Below are 17,768 nucleotides of genomic sequence, written 5' to 3' on the forward strand. Positions count from 1 at the left end.
ATTTAAAAAATACTATGTAATATTAAGCTTTGATATGTGACGTACTAAATAGCAGAGCGTTTAACTCTTATGCATAATTTTATTTACTTTTAATCGTAATGCATTTTAGAACCACCAAAATTTGTAAAATAAAAAGTTGTTTAAACTCGTAAAAATAATATTTTATAAGAAAACAAGCAATATAAACATAGAAAATTATTGTGCAAGATTTGTTAACATGTTGTACAAAAAATAAAATAATTGCATAACTCATATATTGACAGTATCGAAATATTATACAAAATTAAAATAAAAATTTTGCAATATCCTGAGTGCTTTTAAATAAACTATATCATATCTCTCATAACTTTCAGGTTTTGGAAAATTATAATAATTTCACAAACATACTATGTATAATTTCAGTTTATGTAAAAAAAAATTATATTGTATTTTAATGTACGTCTGTTAAAATGTATTATAAAAGGATTGCAAAAATATTTTTCTTCATTATTTTTGCGTGCATAATGGGTCGAACATAATTAATTTGATAAAAAAAACATGACGATTTATTTGTAATATTTTGTTATATGTTTTTGTCATATGTGATATAAGGATGGAGATTTTTAAACGTAATATTAAACAATTAATATTTACGCATATAATTTACAGATACAGCGCATGATAATATACAATATGAAGTGGCAAATCAAGAGAAAGATCTAACAGTTCTTTACTGCATGAAGAGCAATATTGATGGACAACATAAATGTTACAATTGTGATTTTTACATTTACTTCATGTATCAGTAATAACTTGGTGCGTTATAGCTTTGTTATCGCCTATATAAAAATAATAATAACAGAAAAATATTTTAGCAATTAAGTCGCAAAAAAATATTTAAAAACATCTTTATATAAAACAATTTTTTTTTAATAAAAAGGTGCTATCTCTCAAGCATCCCACTTTCCTTTTCCAGCACCTCAACGACATAATATATATCTTTAGTTTTCGATTACTCATTCTACGAATTTTCCAGGCTATCGATCGAAAATTAGTACAATCTAAAGTGTTATAAAATTTTTCACGAATTAGAAAACATAAAATTTCCGTTTGTGTGTTAAGAGATCGGAAATTTCTCTTCAAATTGGTACACCATAAATTTGTGGGTCGGAAAATCAAGGCAGTATTTAGAGCGGACAAAGATAATAATGTGTATTTACTTCCTTTCCCCGTTCCTCTACTGTGTCTGTGTGTGAGCGGGTGTATAGATAATTGTAATAATGTTATTATTATAGGCTGATAGGTACATACAAAACAACACACAATAAAAACAATAACATAATATTAACGTGACGCTCACAATAATAATGATAATAATATTAATAATAATATAATATAATATAATAATAATCTTAAGAATTTTTTTTAATAGTCATAATAAACATCGTCAGTGGTATATTTAATAACTAATTACAATCAACTTGCAGCAAAGCTTCGGACGGCACGGTAAACGCAACAGGATCGCTACCGTCCGGTCGAAATTTCCCATTTAGTCATTCCACTTGAAATTATTTACCTCGTTATCATTTATATTGTATTATATTATCGTCGTTACATAATTATCCGTTACAGTACCGTGGCAGAACTATACAGTTGTCCGGAACTCAGTCTCTCACGAATTCAGATTCACTCTATGCGATCCACGTCCTATCATCGCGCTGTATTTACGCTTCTTCTCGACTCAGCCGCATAAATATCTGTTGCTATCGTTCGCAGCTATCTCATACGCTTAAGAATTTTCAATTCACGGTGATATCCTGTTTTCGTTTCTCTCGCCCTCTCTTTCTCGCTCCCGGTTTATCCATCTCTCGTTCCCCTCTTGCTCTCGCTCTCTCTTTCTCTCTCTCTCGTTCTCTCTTCCTATCGATTCTTCCAGTGCAAAGCGCATTTACTTTTTATTTTGTACCACAAAACGTACATTCGTATCCACTGCCGTGTGACACATTCGTACACCACAAATGCTCAAATAAAACAAATGCTCTTGCTCACAAAAAATATACATATATATATATATATATGTATATGTAGGCAAATATGCCTACACGTACACATATATATATACATACACGCCCGTCCGAACACTCACATACATACCCATACACAAAATACATGTATATAATATATATTGTAGCCATTCACACGGACTCAGCAAGTCCTTTGTAATTTAGATAATGTTGCACCTTAGAATAGAGATCCAGTGGGATAGTTTCCTTTTTCATTTAACACCTGATTAGATTACCTACTTACTCGCTGATGTTCTGTTCAAAATTGTATTCCGGCCGCGCTTAGGACTTCGTTCATACGAGATCGATTTTTTTTTACTACGTTCGCTTCTCGTCGTGAAAGACATGAGCACACGGGTCTTAAACAAAAGATGTAAAACGACCGGAAGACGTCCGTCAGATGACATATCCATTGGATATATTTACAGAGATCAATACTTGTGACATTCACTGAACGCAAAAAAAAATATATGCATACATATTAATAATTATCAATGATCATGTATGTATAATTATTGATAACTATTAATCAACAAATACTTTCGTCTTAGATATTTTTAAGTTTCTAGTCAAAAGCACAGAATATAATCAATAAGAACATATCGATTCAATTATATTTAGTTAATTTTAATATTAAAATAATTTTTAATAGATATTAAAACTTAACGAATGTCGATTTAAGATATCGATCGATATCACGTCCAGTTTTTGTCGACTTGGGATACCCAATGGCAATGAAATATCGTTATAAAATACGAAAATTTTGAAAAAATTTTCGGCGCCGGTTTTTTAGCAACGTAAGCCAAAAAGCCCTTATCACGTGTTATCAATTATTATCATATAAATAACACAATTACGCTATCTTGTTAGCAAGTGGTAAAGTTTAGAGCGTTAAGTACCACAACTTTTTGTTCCTTTCACGGCAAGAATTTCGCCCGCGCGCGGAGATGAAAATACTGAGTGTACGATCTTGACCCTGCATATAATTTTTATGAAGATCCCAAACTCAGCCTAGAGAACGATCGACCACTAATCTGGCTACTAGGTATATTTTTAACATAAAACGCTTTTCCTCAATATTAATATAAGAATTATAGGTACTAATTTTTGCGATCCTTGGTAGGCGATTAGTACGACATTGTGAACGTAACTGCCTAACTTTTTGGATACGCTCGTGTTCTACACTGACTTCAAAATTTACCACACATTTTACTTTGTCACGACAGGCAAATAATTGAACAGCAAAAGAAGAAGGTATTTATATCTCACAAACTACCTTTGACTTTCCTTTCTGAGTCGAGAATCGTTTTCATTATAAGTAATATATATATATTTCGATAAATGTGGACTACGCTGCAAGTTTTTTAGATCTGTAATTGACATTTAAATTCAAATATTACCGAAAACAGATATTTGCCGCGAGTCTACATGTCAATAAAGCTTTTATCCACATTTCGAATTAACGTTTTAAGAAAAACAGACTTAAGAGCGTTGAATGCCGAGTAATAATAAATTCTTGGCTAACACTAACTTTTTAGCATTATCTAGTACGTAGGTAATCGACAAGATTTGCAGGTCTTTAACGCGATCGTATATAACACATACCGAAGTGAAAAGTTAATTTAAAGAGCGATACACATGCACTTACGCGAGATCAGTGAGTCCACTTACCCCTAAAAGCGACCCATCCGCTTTACAACTTGCGATTCTCGACGGACCGTCCAGCCCTAACTGCAAAATCAATGGTGTTTGATTGAATTAGCCCCGGGTGTAGCTGCAACGATACGTTTCCAATCTCCAAATGTGCGAGACCCGGGCCCAACAATAGACAGGGATGTTGAGACGGAGTAAACATACGACGCGACTGGAAGAGGGAAGAGGAGGCTCTGGGGCGGTGGGAGGAGTAGGGGTACATTAAGTGACATTAATTACCTCTTTACTTTATGTATATATATCTATATATATAACTGGAGAAAATACTACCGAATTACGAATTGGACAGATTGCTTGGTGTCGTCTGATGACGCGTATTATTCGTAGAATACCGGCACCCCCGACACCGACACTCGAAAAGAGTCTTCGGACCGCTTGAAATAGTGGCCCCAAACGCGCCCTTTTTATACAATAGCGAAGTCTTCGCTTGATTGAATAATAATAATAATATAATTAATAATTAATAATATAATTAATAATTAATAATAATAAACTACGCGCGAGCTTTTATCTTTCCTTAGCAGAGGCAGTCTTTGAACGGCTGCTCGACAGAGTCCATGAGTTTTCATCGAATTCCCGTGGACGTGGATATTGATCGACGGTTTAGCGGGATCACCTCAGTTTTATTCAGAGGCGTCTCGACGGGTTTTTCTCTGGGGCGTTCGGTGCGTTCAGGCGGCCAAGCCGTGAGGCGTTTGATGTAGGAGAGCGGGGTACTGTTGAGCCACGTGCGCCAGCTGATGATGATGGCTGCCGGAGTGTGCGTGCGTATGCGTGTGTGGATGGACTACGGCCGTGGCGGGCGTCAGGGTGCCCGACGACGACGACGACACGTGAATCGGCGGCAGCGGCGTCTGGGACTGCGGTGCGTGGAGGCTATGGCTGTGACCTGCTACCAGGCTGCTATGGCTGCCCCCGTGGCTACCACCGCTGCTGGACGAGGTATGGCTGTGATGATGATGCCCGAAAACTACCCCAGAGAAGGCCACGGGTCACTGATGATGCTTCGTGGAGCCGTTCGCGTGATGCGCCTGCGCGACCACGTGGTGACTCGAGGGTGGTGCGTGCGCGGTGCTCGGATGGTGATGACTACCGGTCGCCGCGTGATGATTCGCATTGTTGGCGCTGCTGCTATTATTGTTGTTATTATTTTGCTGCTGGGTCTGCCGCTGGCTGTTCTTCTTGTTCTTCATCCGACGGTTTTGAAACCAGATCTTGACTTGGCGCTCGGTTAAATTCAGGTTACGCGCGAGCTCCCATCGCTTCTGCTTCGATACGTAAGCGTTGAAGAGGAACTCCTTCTCCAGCTCGAGAGTTTGAAACTTGGAGTAAGGCTTGCGTTTCTTCCGTACCGTCACCTGGCCCGTCCATTCCAGGGGGTTGGAGCTGCCGCACCCGACGCCCATCCCGGCTACGCCAACCCCGACACCCACACCCGCAAGCGAACCTGCGGGAAACAAGGAGGATGGGGAGGAACCCCACATCACTTAACACAATTAGTTTGCCGATGATAAAACAACCTAGCTGCTAGCTAGTAATATTCAGTGAGGAAAGTCTATCTTAAAAACGACGATACCAGTGCAGAAGATAGGTTTCAATATCACCTTCTGCTTTCGATTTTACAAAATGTATTATATATTTATTTTCAATCAAATTAGATTACATATGTATCAGAGTCTAATCAATAATCAAATCAATAGAAATAAATAAATAAAATAAAGCAAATATTATAGACAAGTTTATTATACTGTCTATAGACTAGTTCCTAGTTTAGTCGCTGGCACATTCGAGCGGATTTTGAATGAAGAAAGTGACTGTATCTATTCCTTTTTCCTACAGTCACCGCCATTCGCTACTACGAAGTGACTGGCAGAAATGAGCGCAAATACATCGGTTCGTTAGTTAGTGCATCGGCGCGTAACCGATACCGTTACTCTTTCTTTTTTAATAAACGTTCCGTAATCGTTCATTATAAATAATTCCACCATCCAGACCATATAATAAATTAATAAATGCAGATTGTGTTTACTTATATTGCGCGATTTTATCATCTCGCGTATATAAACAGTATTAATCCAGAGAAATTGCTGATATGACAAACGTACTCTACCGCAATTTTAGAAAAATTATAAGCTTTAAAAAAGGGAAGAGAAGCAGACATCTAGTATTAATTCCATTAAATTAAAATGTTCAGATCGCCGCTAATCATGAATGCAGAAACGCAGCTATTTTTAAATTTCTTTAATTCTTATAATAAATTATCGAATAATATGCAAGATTTGTTACTATTTTTACGTAATAAAGTCGTCAACAAATATCAAACGAATTAGGATTCTATACGGGAAATTACATCTGCATTGGGCGCATCAGCGACTAAATCCGCGCCTGATACAACTCTCCGAATGTCAAAGCGTGCACTCCAGCTGCATGTGCGTGCGCAACATTATTCGAACATATACGCGCGTATATATGTACACGTGTACAACATGCGCACGAGGGTTGCCGTGGTCGTTCCTGGTACAGTGGTATGATATAATTGGACCGGTTCTACTAACCGCACGAAAAACATGAAGCCGGAGTTAGCGCGGAACCGTTTGTCAGACTCGTTCTCTAAAGAGTCTCGACTGGTCGGTGGTTTTTAACTGGGCACACTATGCTCCGTTGCAAACCCAGAATGTGGAGCGACGCGAATGCATTTGTTAAAGCGGAATATACGATGGGATGATGGTGCAAGGTACACACGGCAAAGCCGCGCCAGTGGAATGAAGCGATTACGAAAGCTCGCGACTCATCCGTCTATCTTTAACCCAGCCATGGACTGAATAAACGTCTTCTTGGTGTACGCAAATGCAACAAAATTTTCGGCGGGTTGTTCAGCCGATATTTTATATTTTTTACATATATATAGAAAAATGGAGAGAGGGTTGTTCCCCGGATCTATTATGTTTTGCAACGCATAAAGATATCAAATTGTTTCTCATTTATCATTGCGATCAGATATAATTAATTAATAATTAATTTAATAATAAGAAGAATATTGGTCCACAAAATTTTTTAGGGATTAGGTCACCAAAGGGATCGGGTCATCTATATCTTTAGCTTATCTGGACAAATAGTGCTACCGGATACAACGATGTTTGATCCGTCGGAACATATGCGTGCGATGGACGCCATTCGCACAACATTATAATATCTTAGGCGTCACGCAGATATTTTTATGTATCCTATAGTTGACAGTTCTCTAGATTTATGACTATTAAAGCTATAATTTCTCTCTTAGCTTAAGCCGTAAAACAAAACGAAACATAAACGCAAGTCACTTAACATGCAAATTATTAAAATACTTTGATATCTTATTAAATATCTTCATCGATAAAATATACGTTTGCACAAACGAACGAAGAATTTTGCTCCTCGAGTTTTACGCCAGTTCAATTATCAAATTTTCCTCGATTCCGTCCTCGAGTCTCTCCCTATTTCCCTTTCTCTTTTGATATGCTCTCTTGTTGCCTCGACGCGATTGCTTAAGCGATAAGAATTTATTGACAAAAAGGTCAATACTCTCACTAAAATGTAAATATTATTTCATAAAGGTCAGGATCCTCACAAATATTGATACAAGACGAATGATGATAGAGAGCACGGAATGAATTACGAAATTAATGGCATATTGCTAAACATCGGCTCTAATTTTTTATAAATTTCTGAACAAATATTGAATAAAAAAAGTATAAAACATATTTTTGATCTTAGAATTTTAATCCACTTAATTTGCATATTAAGATAAGCGGTATATAGTGGTACACATTTTAATTGTCAATAATATTCTTTTTCAAATTGATCTTGCATCTAGTCAAATAAGCCAAAATATTAATAAAAAGCTTTTTTTAATATTCATTGTAATGCATAAAATATTAACAAATTAGAAAATATTACTTACACCTAGCATTATAAAAAAAAAAACAATGTACATTTTAAAAGATATTAAAAATTAAAACGATAGTAAGTCGCACTTGGCTATAAAAAGAATAATAAAAAGGACGATATAATATTGGAAGATTGAAAGATATTTGGTGGTAGTTCAGAAATTGCAGCAAGTCTCCCGAACTGATAGAAATAGTCGAAGGGTTCATAACTGGGGTTGTCGCGTGTAACGGGAGTGTAATATCGATTGGAAGCATTCGACATCTTTCATATCTATCATATTTCCATTATTAACTTATGCGCGTGTGCGTGTGTGACATAAGAGACTTGACATAAAGATAATAAATTAAATATAAGTCAAGGAACTCGATAAATATTTCATTCAATATTTCGAAATGCTTCACTAATTATATAATTTATTCAGTTACCTTCAATTTACCATATTTATGAGATTAGGACTATCAAATAATTGCCACATTCCTACGTGTTTTTTCAGCGACATAATTTTATTTCACAGATGCCAGAAGAATTAAGAGGTAATGAGGCAAATAAATAAACAAGCAAATGTAAAAATATATAGTATATTCTCTCAAGTAGGAAGTAAATAAATCTCAAACGGTCCATCTGAATTTTACTATTCATACAAAATACTTTTCACGGTGAAACCGACAGACTTTGATAAAGCCATACTTTATGTAAAATTTATTCTGGCCCATGATATAAGTGCGCATAATGATGACCGGTGGGCCTCAAAGACTTAATTAAGCGCGGTAATGAATGCGGACCGATAAATGTCTCGGCGAGCCCCGCGTTCTCCCGATGACGGAGATATCTCACGGGAGAGATCGACTCATGTGTGACCGGGGGGGGGGGACACCTGGCCGGCATTGTTGATTCCTCGGAGATTACCCGGACTAATATGGGATGGCTCGGCGCGATACGGTGCAAGAGAGCGGCGCGCTCTCTGAGCCTCTGGTGCCGAGCGGAACGAGCAGAGATAATGGAGCCGCCATCTATTGGGCTACGGTTAAACTATACGCGGGTGCGCGCCCGTGTATTTTCGCTATTTCGTTATGTACGGCACGCTTGCGCGCACACGCACACTCCTCCTCCCTTCGTGCGCATACGATTAAGCTCCGCGGTTGATCACGCGAATGTTATCTCAGTTATCGGAGCGCCGTCGATGGCGCTCGCACGAGCAACAAACTAACGATAAACCGCAAGCGTGTCGTGTTGCCGCATGCGGCAGGCGATTTTCAGAAGGACGCGGCGCGGCGCGGCGGACGTACGCGCGCCACGACGATCGATGAGATACACACACGCCTTCTCTCCTCGCGCACCTAATATGAAATTCAAATATTTCTACACGGCAAATTAACGTCAATGTCGAGATATAATTATGTTGAATATAATTTACAATCCGCGGTACATCGATCGTATCGTAATAGGAGACATATAAATTAAATGCTATTTGCTATTTCTTCAAAAGAGTATATATTATTATTGCCGGTGATTTATGTCATCGTGATACCCCGAACAGATGCTAAAAAAAATAGGAAGATTAACGACTCATTTTACAAAGCATATATTTTTAATGCCTGTTAAAAAGTATCTTTTATTCTCGTAAACGTCTCCGCGACGTTTCCGTTCCGTTGACGAGTATTTTCCCGCGAAGGGAACACATTGCCGAGCAGCACGGGGCGCATCTAGAATACTAATCCTCCTTTGAAGGAACGTTAGTTGTGGGATGTGGGAAAAAATTATCGTTCGGGAGTAAAATAATGGGGTGATATAGTCGCGCGCGCGCGCGACAAAACGAGCGCGCGAAACAGCCGTTAGAGCCGGAAAGACTGAACGCCTGCACGGGTCATGGAACGGATCAGCTGATCGGAGGCGCGCGCCAGAGTTTACGAGTTACGGCCGCCAATAAACCCGCCGCCGTTCGTTGTTGCTCATGCGACGTTTCATGGGTTGCAGGGTCTCCCGGAGAAAAGGACAGAGAAGGGAGGAAGGACAAAAGAGAACGATGTGAATGAACGATGACTGCGGGGGGGTCTTTACTTGTCGAATAAGTTCGTCAGGGATCGTCGAGGAATACCCGGGACGCCCATTTTAGGAAGTCACGTGCGATTAGCGTTAAATTACTGACGATCTTTTTGTCGCGGCGTACATGCCTACGTACATCGTTCCACGCGACGTCTTCGTTCGGTCCCTAAGCTGAGGAATTTAATTGCAAATTTTCATTTCACGCGTTCATTAATTTCAACGGACCTTCTTCCGGACCTCACGACACGTTCGAGGTACATTATGGTCGATTTATGGCATCTGTGAAAACAGAAAACTACCTGAGGTTTACGGACTCCTCAGGTTGTAGGAGAGTGCATAATAGTTTTATCACGTTGCAAACAGCAGAAGAATGATTCTAATAAATCAATTTCTCTCTCGCATTCTCTGATCATTCAAAACAACACAAATAAAAATGTTAAGAATAAAAAATATTGTTAGTAACATTAAACGTTACGAGATGTTACATGTTTTTTTCTTACGCGTAAGTTTCAAGAAGATACAGGTTGTCGAGATGAGTTGTTAGAGCAACAAAAGGAGAAACGAGAAAAATCGGCACGTCGGAGTAGATGCTTACCTGGAGGTGGGTAGGGACTGGAAGTAACAGGTTCGGGCGCTCCGTAGTTTCTCAGGCCGCCGTATCCATCGTGAGGAAAGGCACCTTCCGCGGCGACCATAGCGGCAGCGACCCTGCCGCGGTCATCCGCCGCGGATGGCGCCAGATACGGTACCCCCGCCTGCGAGTGAGGATGATGATGCCCGGCCGTGTCGACCGGATGGTGATGCCTCGCCGTCGTGTACGGGGCGTAATTGCACCAGCTCTGGGAGAAGCTCTGATGGCAGGAGGACACGGCCGGGTCGGCGGCACCGGTGGCCCCGGTGGTCGAGCCACCGGTGCTCGACGTCGTGGTCGCCGCGCCGGCCGAGTTGTAAGACTTGTAATCGGAGGTAGAGCCGGCGGTGCTGGCCGATCCAGCGGTGACGGCCGCGGGCGACCAGAAGAGCCCGGTCTTCCGGTTGTCCCTGGAGGAGCCGGAGGTCGAGGTAGGATCGGCCGCCAGGTTGTAGTACGTCGGGGGATTGTTACCCCCGTATGCCTGATGATGGTTCAACGATTCGCCCGCCGTGGACGAGTAGTGGGAGTCCTGGGGATGATGCGGGCTGTAACTCCAGCCGCCTTGGGACCCCGCCGAGTGAGAGTGCCGTATCACGCCCGCCCCGCCTGGCGCGCCCGACGACTCCACGCAGGCTACCTCTCCGTAAGCGGTACCACCGCCTCCCGGGGTCGCGGTTAATCTCTTGGCGGGTATGTGCAACGGCCCGGCCGCGCTGTTGCTCGCTACCGAGGAAGCGCTCGGCGAGGTTGAACTGGCGCTCGCCGTGGGCGCCGAGGGCGCTGTCGTTGCCGATGACACCGGTGCACCAGGTGAAGTCGGGGTGGTCGCTTGCTGATGAGAGCCCGGCGTCGAGGTTGTCTGCTGTTGAGTCGATACGAGGGTCGAGGCGGTCGGTGGAACTGGCGGCGGGCTGTCCTCGTAGAAGGCACCGTTCATCATGGCCCACCAGGTCACCCCGGTGGAATTCCCCGCTCCGGTTGCTGTCCCCATCGGCGTGACGGAGCCAGGGTGGCCCACGCCGGAGCCACATAGCGGCGCGGCGTGAACATTATCGTACAGCGTCGCCGTTGAGCAAGCCACGTGATCGGCGATGGTGCAGATGGTGACGGTTTATTGCCGGTGTTGCAACGATATTTGTGCCGATGTCCGCGAGGCTCGATCGGCGATGGCGTTCCGTGACCGCCGTATGAGTTCAGGAATAATCGCGGATCCGCGCGCGTCGAATAGTATAGCAGTTCGGTCGATCGGAATTCACGCGAAATATGAAAGTCGTCGCATGGTCATCGTGACAACAACGTGGCCGATAAGCGTAGCGGGGATGTATAGATTAGCGGTTTCCTCAGTGTTCGCGGAGCGCCGATCGCGAGCGGGTCCAGCGGGATGAGGAGACGCGACACGTCCAAGGATTTTCACCGAGGCCCGCGAAACGGAGCGCTCATCGTGATCGGAGCCGGTCCGCGTTGGTCCGTGAATTCACGGAGTAAATAAAGAAAGCGCGTGCGGAGAAGGTAACGGAGGCGCGCGAGGAGCGAGCGGTGGAGGAGGCGGGTGGGGATAAGGAAAATCGTGCGGGTATGCGCGTCGTCCGACGAGGGGTTGGTGGCGGGAGAGAGGGTGTGCAGCGCCGCGGCAGACAGGTGGAGGGGTAGATAAACGTGGGACAGGGAAGCGAAGAGGCAGGATAGACGGGGGGCGCGATAAAGTGCGTGGCAAATCCGCGGACGAGAGAGAGGCCCACGCGCGGCGACGACGACGATGTTGACGGCGTTGACGGCGTTGACGACGACGGACGTAGGACGATGGACGTGACAGCGGCGAGAGCGGGCCACGTGCGAACGTCGTCGATGCGGAAGTCGATTGGCAATTCGTGCAAATGTTATGCGGTCGTCCGATCCAACGATGCGGAATGAGGGTTGAAACAGAAACAAAATGACACAACGCGATTTAGCGATGATGATGATACATCGTTCGGACCGCGGGAACTCGGAGCGGCGATTGCGCTCGATCGTCGCGCATTAAGGAAACGTTAAAATCAGCGCCACAATCTGTGATGCGAGCACCAGCTATGACACTTGGCAATCGTCAATCTCTCGGGCGGGCTAAACTCACTGCGCGACTGACTGTGCTAGGATCGTCCCGTGGCCTATGATCATACACGAGCCACACGTCGCCCCGTCTCTGACATCGCCGAGTACTGTCATCCCCATCGCGATGGGGCTCCGAGCGCGATTCATCAAACGTTCCAACGTCGCGCGACCTTATCCAATCACGAAACTCACTAACGGCGAAAATTCGTGCATTAGAGTCCGGAGAGTACGTGGCGAAAGTCTTGTCTGAGAAGAGGGAGAAGGGTCCCCGAGATCGGAGCGAAATCCCTTTTTCTCTCTCGTGGTTTTTGTTCCTCAGGTCAATCGGGTCAGGTAGAACCACCCCCCCTCGGTATTAAGAGCAATGCCGCCGAAGGACTCTCTCGGCAGGTAGCAGAACGCCTCTTCGGTCCCGAGAATCGTGTGCCGAATACACACACGCACGATGCCCACACACATATGGAATAACCCCCTTTCTTCTTGCTGGCCTCGCTGAGCCGAACTGAGCGTCAACTGAGCGCTCTGCCCGCGGCTTGGAGTCGAACGGAGCCAAAAGTGACGCGAGCGCGATCTCTCGGATCGTTTGGCAAGCGAAGCCCGGACGGACTCGTCTCCCACCCTCCTCTCGTGCCCACCGCTTCTCTTTCGCTCTCTCGCTCTCTCTCTCACGCGCACGTTTCTCGGCATTCTCCCCCCAACCCCCAACCCCCTACCACGCGCGCTCTAATCTGCTTTTCTTCCTCTTCTCTTCGTCGCAGGCCAGCGAGCGCGACATACCGGCTATCTTACCGAGAGGCTGCTCTTCTTGGCTCTCGACGAGTATTGAGAAACATCGAATCTCAATACCGCCGCTTTTTCTCGAGAACGTCAGTCGGCTCGCGGCAAAAAAAAAATATGAGACGGTTATGAACTAAGGACGACGATAGTAATTACTTCCAGTTACTTAATAGGAAACTGTACTTGCTGAATACCGTTACTGATATAGTGTCTTCTATTAATAAATCTTGTACTACTGAATTGAGAGACTGCAATTCTTTTCCTTTTTGTTGATACTAAAGTATATGATTATTATGACAATAAAGCGTATTTTTGTCATAATTGCAATTAGCGAAACTTGAGTCTATGTTAAAATGATCAAATTTTTAAATCAAATTTTTTATAAAATTTAAACTAAATTTTTTGGATCCGATATTGTAAGAATAATAATCTTCTTATATTATTCATGTTCGATACAAGTAGCAAAGAATTAAAGATATTATTATGTAATGAATCTTATCTTTGGATGTAATACACTCTAATGAGTCGATTCTTTTTTACTAGTGTTAGTAATATTTTGTCCTAATAATAGCAATAAATAATATATAGCCGACCTTGTCTTGCTGGTATCTTTATTGCTATAATTTAGTCACGGTTATAGTTATATTTAACAGTTTCATTTTACGGTTATCATTATATTAGTGCTCGCAGGTATAGTTACAATTATCAGAGACCGGTTTGTCAATTTCAGATAGCTAAGCTTCTTCATAAGTAACCTTTGTGCGATGTTTACATTACACACATGTTTATATTACTATCCTAATTGAAAGATTCTTCTTTCCTCGATTCTAAGCGGGCCTATTTGCCTTGCATTTCAATTTCTTCATTCATTGTTAGAACTATAAAATTTCAAATTACGATTATTCAAAGAACGAACTATCGATCCTCATTAGGAATGCATCCAAATTTCTCGCGCCTTCCTTCCCACGAAACGTCACGTGGTTGGCGAAATGCCCTCGTGGATCACGCCTGGCGGCAGTCGGAGTCATCTTTGATAGTGTATAACGTACATACACGTACACGCAACGCGAGCAATACGTCATGGCAGTATTGCAGTCTAAATCTCGGTACTTTTATGGGCAGTAAAGTAAAACGGTCTGACAACAACTCCGGTAGCACACACGCTTTCCATCTGTCTGTCCATCAGTGTCGTGTGCCATCAGACTGTGTTACTCACGAGAGAATCGTGTTAATGATCACGTATTAGTAATCAGAAATGTAAGAACGTCTTTAATTTTTCGTAGAATTCCGCGACGAGATTTCAAATTAAGGAAAAATTTTAATGGTTTCAGATTGGATAGATTCAAGTCTTACCAATTTTCATTATTAAGTTATAAGTCAAATTATATAATTTTTAATAAATATTTAAATAAATAACTTAAAAATTTATTGAGTAAAATAAATCTTGCTATTACTTTAAATATAAAGCTATTTTAATGTCAATAAAATAAACCGACTGTTCCACGTTTAAATATGTATTTAGATTTATAAAATAAAAGTTTAAAATGATCTTTTCTTCGAATAAAAAAAAAGATTCTTTTGTATGTGACATTTATTTCTTTACTATAAACAATCATAATATTTAAATACTGTATATATATTTTTAAATACTCCTCAAAAATTTGCCTAGTGAATATTAAGATTTTCGTGACGTCCAGTATCGGCAGTATACCTAATTACATAATAAATGGGGCTCTAATATGACGAAAACGGGGTCGATTGGGCTGTCATCAGCGGCGAACCAGACAGACAATAGGACGATTTCGAGTCGCGATCATGTCGGTACACGTGTACTAAGTAGGAAACACAACTCGCGCTTGAATACGAGTGTAATAAATCGCGCGGGAGGCGCGAGCCACCCGACGTTTGTTGTACAGGCGACGCGATCATGAATGGACTTTATAGCAGCCCGCCCATTTATAGGTGGTATGCGCGCGGTTTAGTAGCTATGGGCTTAGTGCGACGCGGTTGTATACAATCTTCTGTTTACTGCAAGTACGTACCTAGGAAATGGATAGGTTTACGGCCAGATTTTCATTCGGGCTTTCGAAGCTGATCATTCACTAAATTAATACGAATTAACCTGCAGACACTGACGCGAAAAAAAAACTTATTGTCTTACGATACATATATTTCTATAAATTTGATTTCTTCGGCGTGTACGCTTGTTGCTATCGTATCGACTGATTGCCAAGTATCATCAGTAGTGTTCTCGATTTTATATATATCAAATTTAATATTTTATATATAGTATATATTATAGTATTAGATACTAAAAAAATGTTGTGTATATATGTATAAAATTTTTTGCAGCAATTGCAATGTTGATGTCTTTGATTAAACATTTTTATATTTTTGCACACTTTAATAAGTATTAAATTGATATTATAAAAATAATTTAATAATTGTGAAGATAAATGTGCATTGGCGTATTTTTTACTTAATTATAAACAAATTAACATTGTGGAAAATAAAGAAATAAATACAATTATAGAATGTTATATAACTCACCTTGTATACCGGGCAGTGTTCCGGGGAACACGCGGGAAAGCCTGCAATATTATATGATTTAATAATCACGATTACAAATTACATGCTTTGTAGCTTCTTGTAGATAAAAAAAATATATATAACAAAAGGTTCGTGTATAAAAATATCGCGGCTTCATTACATATAATGTATTTTTCACCAAATTATGAATAATTCAATTCTCTGCTATCTTTAAGTATATATTGGTAAACGCAAACGTGAATAATAGAAAGCTAAAACAATTTGGAAAAGTCACGAACCTGCTGCTCAGCTCGAACGGGTGAAACGTCTTCTCCACGGCGCCGTACACTTTGAGGCCTTTTATTTACAAGTCCGAGAGGAAAAACGTCAGCCTATAAAGAAAAAACCGGAAGCACAAATTAAATGGTCTGTTGATAACTGCCCTTTATATAACGGGTCATGTCACCATGAGTTTTATATTTCTTTTAGTGGCTTCTATCACGGCAGGTATAAAGTTCTCTACCTTGTACAACCATTAATGCGACGCCGTTCCATAACGAAACCTTACTTCGCTCTACCTTCTACACTCGGAAACTTAGCTTTACCGAACCACTTAAAAACGTTCATTACCCACCTTATAGTGAAATAAATGATATTCGACTAGGAAACTTGATATTCCAGAAACATTTCTTCATTATGCAAAACTCAATAGTTAATTAAAAAATTAATTTATTTCACGTGTACAATAATGTTTACCAATGTTTGCATCTTAACTAAGATATTTAAGCAGATAAATATTACGAACGTTAACAAATTGAAATCTCCATGAAAGAAATAACGGACGTTGCAGTTAAATTATAGTTGCAATCTCTCTTCGAAATAGAAAATTTAATTCGTATGTATGAATTTCGATTTACCATAACGAGCTTGAATACTAGAGCTGTCGAAAATAGAAAAGTAGAAATGCTTTAATTCTAGAGGAATCCAAAATCAAATCTCTAAAAGACAATTTATATCGAAGCCTAGAATGAAAGCTTGAATGGGAAGAAGCGGATATCTAATACGAGAGAGGCAGATATTGTTTCAATTCAATAAATTTAAGACTACTAGACCACACTGCAGAGCGGCAGTTGGTCCAAAGAGTTAAAGTGAGAGAAGGACAAGAGCTTCCATAATTTGATTTTTCTCATTAGGCGAACTCTGTGACTAAGCGTTATTGTTACTCGCCATTTGCGTCGATTTAATAAAGATTCCTGTTTTTTAATTAATATTGGCGGATTAATCTTCATTTTTGATCAATAAACTAAAATTAAATCTACTATTTTGACTTTACATTTAATATAAAAATATTATCAATTAAGTTCATATCATCTCAATTTTATGAGATTTGCATTTATCTTTTTGTGTTAATGTAAAATGATATTTCGCATTCAATCTATTTATTAATTTATTTTTAAAATTCTTATGATATCAAAGTTATCAACTACACGTATTAATTATTAAATTTTCGACAAAACTGTGTTTAAAAATATATTTATATACAAACACAGACATCCACCGTAATAATAAAGACTGTTTAACCTCCCTCTAAATGTCACAAACGAGCAAAAAGTTTCGTTTTCCCGGTCAAGGGAGAAATAATGTCGGCGAAATGTGGGCAGGACGTGCTACGTGGACGGGGATATTACTTTTAAGGTTGAACAATAAAGGGACGGCAGAAGGTCGAAAAACGCGTTTGGCAAACTCGGCTTGTGCAAACCGAAGGAGATTGGTCGAGGGTGCACAACAATCGGAGAGAGAGACACGAGAAAGCTCTCGGTTCCCTGCCATTCCTTTCGTCACCAAGGGGGTGACGTTACTCGGATGCCTGCACTCACACGCAAGGTCCACTCCACTCGCGTGAAACATTTGAGAGAACTGGCCCATTTATCACTCAACGTTATTCATAGCTTTCTAAGCATATACTTGCCCATGAAATCAAATCAAAACATGGATGATTCTGAGCAATTACGCGC

At 41.0% G+C, this 17,768-nt stretch overlaps 1 protein-coding gene across 3 annotated transcripts; it reads right to left on the bottom strand.

The window, feature by feature from the left end:
- Nucleotides 1-693: 693 nt before the first annotated feature.
- On the bottom strand, nt 694-16,141 carry LOC112456406 (homeobox protein Hox-D9-like). Of its 3 annotated transcripts, XM_025018914.1 has the most exons (4): nt 16,053-16,141; nt 15,775-15,815; nt 10,321-11,340; nt 4,664-5,241 (listed from the first exon to the last, which is right to left on the bottom strand). In XM_025018914.1, the coding sequence occupies exons 3-4, from the start codon at nt 11,297-11,299 to the stop codon at nt 4,748-4,750; spliced, it is 1,473 nt and encodes a 490-aa protein (XP_024874682.1). In that variant the 5' UTR covers nt 11,300-11,340; nt 15,775-15,815; nt 16,053-16,141; the 3' UTR covers nt 4,664-4,747. The 3 variants fall into 3 exon arrangements, with proteins under 3 accessions (XP_024874687.1, XP_024874682.1, XP_024874677.1); XM_025018919.1 differs by lacking the exons at nt 15,775-15,815; nt 16,053-16,141 and having other exon boundaries at nt 694-4,685; nt 4,752-5,202; nt 10,321-12,963; XM_025018909.1 differs by lacking the exons at nt 15,775-15,815; nt 16,053-16,141 and having other exon boundaries at nt 10,321-12,962.
- Nucleotides 16,142-17,768: the final 1,627 nt, after the last annotated feature.

This window comes from Temnothorax curvispinosus, unplaced genomic scaffold (assembly GCF_003070985.1).
Source record: "Temnothorax curvispinosus isolate PA1 unplaced genomic scaffold, ASM307098v1 QBEX01000632.1, whole genome shotgun sequence".
NCBI classification, from domain to species: domain Eukaryota; kingdom Metazoa; phylum Arthropoda; class Insecta; order Hymenoptera; family Formicidae; genus Temnothorax; species Temnothorax curvispinosus.